This window comes from Rhododendron vialii, chromosome 11a (genome assembly GCF_030253575.1).
Source record: "Rhododendron vialii isolate Sample 1 chromosome 11a, ASM3025357v1".
NCBI classification, from domain to species: Eukaryota; Viridiplantae; Streptophyta; class Magnoliopsida; order Ericales; family Ericaceae; genus Rhododendron; species Rhododendron vialii.
In genome coordinates this window covers 18,621,103-18,629,033 of record NC_080567.1, presented here as the reverse complement: position 1 = coordinate 18,629,033, position 7,931 = coordinate 18,621,103, and the positions used below count along the sequence as shown (strand labels likewise).

Here is a 7,931-nt window from a genome sequence, read left to right as displayed (position 1 = left end):
TTGGATAATTTGGATAACAATACAATTGTCAATTCCAAGGCTTCTTATGACTGTTGTTGAGATTGTGGAGGCATTCAAATCCCCTCTTATGACGGACCAACGGAACTCCAAATTAACAAAGTGGGTATCCCCAAATGCAGGTAATAACAAGTTGAATGTGGATGGATGCTGGTACAATGCTGAAAGGAATGCTAGAATAGGAGGGATATTTTGGGACAGCAATGACACCTGGACCTTGGGATTTTATGGCAAAATGAATGCGGAATCAAGCACGGCAGTAGAAATATGGAGTATCTACAAAAGGCTCACCATTATTCTCGAGAGCGGTCTGGCGAACGTGGACATAGAATCTGACTCACTTGTAGCTTGAATCTCATCAATGAGGGAATTCCAGGAAATCATTCGCAAAGCATAATCATCGATGATGCAAAGATGCTCCTACACTAGACTGAGTCAAGGCTAACTCATGTCTATAGAACAACAAATCAATGCGCGGATCACCTCGCTAGAGTGGGCGCCAAACAGAATGAAAGTCTTGTTGTCCTTGACCAAGCCCCTATATCCATTAGGGAGTTCCTGATTCGAGATTGCCTAAACATTAGGCAGATCCTTGACTAGATGTTTTTCCTTTGTTGTGTTTGTGTAGTATGATCTCGAACTTACTAGCACTTATGATGCTTGTTCTCGCTCTGGTTTAATATATTTGAATTTCTGCTTGACCAAAAAAAAAAAGAAAAAAGAAAAGAACACTCCAGAGAATGCCCTAACCGCCCTACCTCATAGGATGGCGTGCTCGATTTTTCCTGCCGCGCACTTGCATGTATCCTTTGCTCGGTTACAATGCCGAGCACCCTTACAGTTACCAACCAGGTATTGTTGTTCGGTCAGCCTTATGTACCCTCTCATGGTGCCGCCAACCAAGGCACATGTCACGTACATGCTCGGGGCTTTGCCATTTAGCACGTGTATCTCACGTGCTAGGGTATAATTCTTCCTACTCGAGAAGATCCCTCTTCATTTAATAATACGGTATCCAATTTCTTTACAAAAAAATACTAATCTAGGCCAAACACACCCTAAGCCAAAACTTGAAATACCACATCCAACATGCCAATCCAATTTCCATGTAAGGAATTGGAAATGCCCATCCAATTTCCATGAAAGGAACTGGAAAATGCCAATCCAATTTCCATGAAAGCCAATCCAATCCTTTTCAATGGAGTGATAAACACCAGTACCGTGTAATCAGGTGTGGATCCAATGTAGGCACAGGTGGGTCATATGACCCAGCTGAAAATATTGAGAATTTTTTTGTGTGAATCAAAAGAGGAAGTAATATATAGTAAACTACCGAAAATTTAGTAATTCTGTCGTCTAGTTCAGTTGGTATCCAATCCTTTTCAATGGAGTGATAAACACCAGTACCGTGTAATCAGGTGTGGATCCAATGTAGGCACAGGTGGGTCATGTGACCCGGCTGAAAATATTGAGAATTTTTTTGTGTGAATCAAAAGAGGAAGTAATATATAGTAAACTACCGAAAATTTAGTAATTCTGTCGTCTAGTTCAGTTGGTAAAGTCTTTGGTCTTTCGCCGAAGTGTAGGTTCGAAAGTTGCCACCACACATCAATTCTAGACTTAGTTGGACTACAACAAAGCCAACCCATACAATTCTACGAATAACACCAATAAAAATGTAATAAATGATCTAGAAAAAATACAGAAACACTAACATTCATTTTTTTATTCTGGTTATATTTTTCTAAACAAATGTTCTCTTTATATTGGATTGTGAGTATTTTTATTAATTTATGCTCAAAAAGTGACCTATCTGTCTGAGTTTTTTGGATCCGCCACTGCGTGTAATGATGGAGAAAGTTGGTGAAGCTCGAATGCGGCCAAAGTCCTTGAAAAGTGGCTTGTGCTTCATAACTTGGGCTAAGCTTTAGCGCCATTTCTCTTGAATTTCCAATTATAAAAAGGTGAAAAGGATGCTGTGAGCAGTTTTCTCTCAACTACCCGGAGTCCTGCAGTTTTTTTTACTCATTGTTCTTGAATAAATAAAGACTGTCTAGTACTCAAAGCTGTGTCACCATCGTGTATACATAATTTGGCTTCTTGTGGTCATTTGTTATTACTTTTTTCTAAGTCGTTGGTATTGATTACAAAAATGCAAGTTGAATACCCAATACATTATATAACTGCATATTGTCCTTCGAAAATGAAATATTGGAAATCGAAAAACCCAATTGCATGATCGAACCAAACGAAACCTTTTTTGAATTTCCAGATAGTTAACTTGTCTATAATCAGAAAAGCGATAGTGAACTTGTATTAGCTGTGGGGAGAACGCAGGTACCATTGACCTGCGTGCCTAAACAGAGGCATGAAGACCTCTTCTGTTTTTGTTCTTGGGCTATACTTTTTTGTTCTCATTGGTAATGGAGTTGAGTTTGGGGCTTCCACTCCCATTGCCACAGATATTAATCCTACTGTGGAAGAAGTACAGCCCTACAGAACTGCCTACCACTTCCAACCCCCGAAGAACTGGATGAATGGTATGCTTTCTTTGTTTTCTTCTCTCCAAGATTTCCGTTGTCTTCTTCTTCTTTCCTTTGTTCTTGGAATTTTGTCGTAGCTCTCCTTATAATGATTCTAATTCATGTTCCTGTTATATGCCATGTTCACTTGGTCAAAACTGCGAATGGGTGGTGATGAATCCACAGATCCTAATGGTAAGTTCTTCTCATCATACTTCGAACCCTGGGTTGAAAATTCATGTTTTAATGTTGAGAATCTGATTTACTCATGTTACTATTGCTAATCAAACCACCATTACATCATTATAAGCTCGTCTATCGTATAGATGCCTTTTTGAATGAGTAAAATAGTTACTCTTCGAGACTTGTTCAGTTGAAACTTTAACAACACTTCTAGATTCTGTTTAATACCCTTTCTCATGTATCACAGGACCAATGTATTTCAAAGGAATCTATCATTTTTTCTACCAGTACAACCCTTATGGACCACATTGGGCTAACATAGTATGGGCTCATTCAGTATCATATGATCTCATCAACTGGATTCATCTCGATCATGCTCTTAATCCAACACATCCTTTTGACATCAATGGTTGCTGGTCCGGTTCAACCACAATCCTTCCAGGGGAGATACCTGCCATTCTATACACCGGAAGCGACACTGAGAATCGCGAAGTCCAAAACTTAGCCAGGCCCAAAAATCTCTCCGATCCATTCCTAATAGAATGGGTAAAATCAGCCCATAATCCTATAATGACTCCGGTTGATGGCATTCATCCAAACTTCTTCAGGGACCCCACAACCGCATGGCAAGGGCCTGACGAAAGATGGCGGGTTATTGTTGGAAGCCAGATTAATGGCCATGGAACTGCAATTCTATACACTAGTGAAGATTTCATAAACTGGACTAGGAGTGAGAGTCCTCTTCATTCGTCAAATAGGACTGGGATGTGGGAATGTCCTGATTTTTACCCGTCTAGTGCAAAGGGGGAAGCTGGTACTAATTACGTGCTCAAGGCAAGTTTCAATCATCAGGATCACTATGTAATGGGAAACTATGATCCTGAAACAGACATATATGTGGTTGAAACAGATTTCATGGATAGTGCTTTGCAGTTGAGGTATGATTATGGGAAATTCTTTGGTTCAAAGACGTTTCTTGATAGTGAAAAAAAGAGGCGTGTATTATGGGCATGGATAGACGAGATGGATAGTGAATTCGATCGCTCTGTGAAGGGTTGGACTGGACTGCAGGTATAATTATGAAGGTTCAAACTGTTTTTTCCGACAAAAAAGAAAGAAAAAACTGTTTAAGCTTTATATTTTCTACATGCCGACTTTTTTGGGCCTTTGATTTCTCTGAGTTACTTCCTAGCATGAAAAGAAATAAGCTTGTGTGTGTCTTCCAGCTGACCAACATAATGGGAGGATTCCATTTCCTCTGGCTTTCTTGTTTCTCTTAGAAAACCAAACGAGGTATTGCCATTGGCCTTGAGATTTAAGTTGAACGGGTAGATAGCCTGGGTTCTTAAGCTTAACATAGCTCCATCTTCTATTGCACAAGTGGAACCACTCTTATCAGAACAATAGCAGCATCTCTAAAAAAACAAAAACTGCAATTTTTCTTTTTGTTATCGAACTATGGTTCCAAAGAATACTCCTAGCTATGTCAATTGGGAAATTGAGTCCATTCCTTTAACCTGCATCATGGTATATCTGGCGGGGAAGAATCTGTTGATGTAAGCATAACATGAGTTTTTTTTTTCTTACTTAAAGTCATTTCCAAGAACTGTTTCCATTGGTAAAAGTGGAAAGCAATTAGCACAGTGGCCAATTGAAGAAATTGAGAAACTACGTTCAGAAGAAGTTAACATTCATGATATAGAGCTCAAGGGTGGCTCGGTGCTTGAAGTTGTGGACATTACTGCTTCGCAGGTAAACAATCTTATCCTATTTATTCCCTATTCTTCCCCCAAATAGTACAACTTGTTTTTAACAAAGAGTTGTTTCTTTAAAGGCTGATGTGGAGGTCTCATTTGTGTTGCCAAATTTTGAAGAGGTCGAAGTTATTGAGCAAAATTTGGTTGATCCCCAACTGCTTTGTAGCAAAAACCAAGCATCTGTGAAAGGCCTTGTCGGGCCATTTGGTTTGCTGGTTTTGGCTTCAAAGGACTTGACAGAGCAAACTGCAATCTTCTTTCGAATATTCAGAAGTCACAGCAAATATGTTGTTCTGATGTGCAGTGATCAGAGCAGGTAACTTATTCAAACTCAAAAGGCATGCGATTCCAGTCATCATATCTTAATGCTTGGGACCTTTTCTTTTCTTTTTTTATGTACAGGTCTTCTTTGAGAGATGAGGTTGCGAAAACAACATATGGGGCTTTTGTAAATGTAGATCCTGTTAGTGAGACAATTTCGCTCAGAAGCTTGGTACGTTTGCTTAGAAGTATATTTTCAATGTTGATGGCTGTTAGTATTAATTAGTAGAATAGCCAAGCTAACTTCATATTAAAGATTCGTACCATTTTGGTATTGTTTGTTTATATGAAAACCATTTTCTCTAGTATGTAATGTGTACTGCATTCTTAACCATTCCTCGGTAGGTCAAGTTTTTCCCTTTCCGGGGAAACTGGAAACACCCTCTAAAAATGGGTTCGAGGTTGGTTTTCACTTTGTCAAGCATGAACAGATCGACACAACTTCTTATAGTTTAAGTGATGGTGGAATAGCAAATTAGTTCAAAGTAGACAATTTTTACTTCAAGCTTGTCTTTTGTGTCGCTGACACATGTCCCACTGCGCCGAATAGGATACCATGGATAAAACATATGTTAGAAATTGGCTCTATTTTTACTTCTAGACATCCACACTCACCAAACTGTCAGCTTCTGGACTTAGGAAGCCTACTGGAAGTTAGTGCACCAGGCGCAAGCTTCCAGTCTTTGACGTTTTTGCTTTTGGACAACTTTGACTTTTTTGCACTTGTGGTTGGCTTCCTAAAACTCCGTTTTTGGTTCTTTTCTTGTTAGTTTTGGGATTGGTATTGAAGAAAACCAATTTTGGATGTGATTAGTTTTAGGACGGAGTTTTTTTGTGTAAACTGTATTCATTCTCAGTGTGTTCCAACTGGATTTTGGGACAGATAACTTGGAATTGGGGTGTGGTAATTTTTTTTTCAGGGGCTTAGCAAAGATTCACCTTTTTAGCTCTCTTGCGCGTTCATTCCCTTTGTGTTAGTGGATGCCTTTTTGGACTACCCAGAAAACTTGGTTTCAGTTGTCGTTGATGTTGATTTTTCCTCCCTCATTCCTTGGTTTTCGCATTGCATATTAGTTTGGTTCCTTGTTTCCATATTCATAGTGATCCTCATAGTATCTCAAGTGTAGGTTGATCATTGACCTACAATGCTAGTTGCAAAAACAATTACAGGACGTCCATTTTTCATTGTTGGGTACTACAAAATATTCCCGCAAAAATGCTTTCATTTTCGTCATTGTTTTGCTTTCGTTTTCCTTTTTGCGATTTTTTGTTGGATGTTGTTCTCTAGCTTGAGCAGATTGCTTACTTATCTTGCAGATAGATCACTCCATTGTTGAGAGCTTTGGAGGAGAAGGGGTCGCATGCATCACTGCTAGAGTTTACCCAAAGTTGGCTATTGACAACGAAACTCACCTTTATGCATTTAACAATGGAACTCAGAGTGTGAAGATCTCAAAGCTTAGTGCTTGGAGTATGAAGAAAGCTCAATTCTTCTCGTACAGAAAAGAAGAAAGCCTCTTTTCAAATTATGATGAACAACAAAGCAAATTACTATTTGGGAATTAATTATTTGCTGTGAAAAGCAGCTGGAAATGCAAAATGGTGAATTTGCCCACATTGTGTCAATTACAAATTGTTGGCAGTTAGTTAATCTTGCATGTGATTGTAGATCCTTTGTGTGAGGGTTGAGGAGCATAGGGGAATTTGGAGGTAAAGAAGACGGGTCATGGCCGGTGTATAGTGTCGCCGGGGTAGTAAGTGGGGAGGCTGGGTGTTCGATAATGAAGTCTAGTTTGTGTGGTGAACTCTATGCTTATTTCCTGTTACAATGCGGTGATTGTCTTAAATTACTAACTTTATTACTACTTCGAGTCTTCAACTGCATTGCCAAATACCTCAATGAAGCCCGCCTCTCTTGATGAGATTTGAATTATTCAATACGTAAGCCTTGTGGAGAAGATCAATTCTATAGGAAAATTAAGTTAATTAGACAATAATAATTGGTTGGATGATTAGGACCGGTCTTCAGGAATGGCAATGGGTCGAGTCTGGATCAGGGGTACTCTTTCCTTACCCGATTCCCAAACCCAATACCCAATTGCGGGTACAAAAGGGTCTACAAGCTCATACCCATACGGATAATGGATAAACCCATATTCAATTCCATAACTAGAGAAAGGGGCATATTCATTAAAGAATTTATTACTCTGTATTACGTAGGAGATGGAAAAATACTTACGAAAGAATATTCAAATACACCGAAAAATTAAGTAAAAAAAAAAAAACCACGAGGACCAGGGGCTTTGAAGGAACAACATTCCTTAACAGCAGCTTCATCAATGACAATTGAGAATGAGACTTCCAGCTCTTTTCTGAAATTCGTCTTTGAAATACACCACCCAAGTCAGGTCTTCTCTAAACCTGCCCCTTAAATATGTTGGACGAATTTGGCCTGGATCATCATACACCATCCCTTCAGATTCAATAGAGCCAAGAAAATTCCTTCTAAATCTGTTGTTGGCCACAGGTTGAAAGTATTTTGCGTTTCTTCTAGGCTGTTGTCTCCAAAAACTTTCCCCCACTTTGTCCACTGCCCAAAAGCCCTGTCTGCACATTAGTGTCTCTCAAATTTTCCCCTACAGTTAAAGGTCTCAATTCTGCAATCAAACCAAATTGGTTTAAGCTGTCCATCAATGTTCCCCTTTTAGTTGTCCAGTTTCCAAACTCTGATACATTCCACACCTTCAGTCTTGATTTCACCTCCTTTAATTTCTTCATTACCAAATAGGCAAATACCAAGCCCAACCCTCCTCTGACACTAAACCCCAACCCTCCTTTACAATCTGTATGTATCTAGGATGAGAGAGCCAAGCATTCAAAAGTTGGAATGCACCTTTTTACTAACTTATTAGTTAGCATTACGGGACAATTGCCTGAAATAACTATATGTAACCTCCATAAGACCACATTAAACTGATGCAGCCATTGTTGAGACTTGAGATAGTAAGAACCTGTCTAGTCTGCTCTGGATATTCTCCTATCACATGTGATGTGTCCAAATTCTTTTATAGTGTTCAGAGGAACTACTAATCCTGGTTGGAGAAAAGTCTTCAGGAGGGTAAATTGTGCC

At 39.2% G+C, this 7,931-nt stretch overlaps 1 protein-coding gene across 2 annotated transcripts; it reads left to right on the top strand.

The window, feature by feature from the left end:
* The first annotated feature begins 2,079 nt into the window (after positions 1-2,079).
* Positions 2,080-6,606, top strand: LOC131306704 (beta-fructofuranosidase, insoluble isoenzyme CWINV3-like). Of its 2 annotated transcripts, XM_058333106.1 has the most exons (7): positions 2,080-2,558; positions 2,727-2,735; positions 2,971-3,794; positions 4,317-4,475; positions 4,558-4,796; positions 4,883-4,973; positions 6,119-6,606. In XM_058333106.1, the coding sequence occupies exons 1-7, from the start codon at positions 2,387-2,389 to the stop codon at positions 6,365-6,367; spliced, it is 1,743 nt and encodes a 580-aa protein (XP_058189089.1). In that variant the 5' UTR covers positions 2,080-2,386; the 3' UTR covers positions 6,368-6,606. The 2 variants fall into 2 exon arrangements, with proteins under 2 accessions (XP_058189089.1, XP_058189090.1); XM_058333107.1 differs by lacking the exon at positions 2,727-2,735 and having other exon boundaries at positions 2,081-2,558.
* The last annotated feature ends 1,325 nt before the right edge of the window (positions 6,607-7,931 follow it).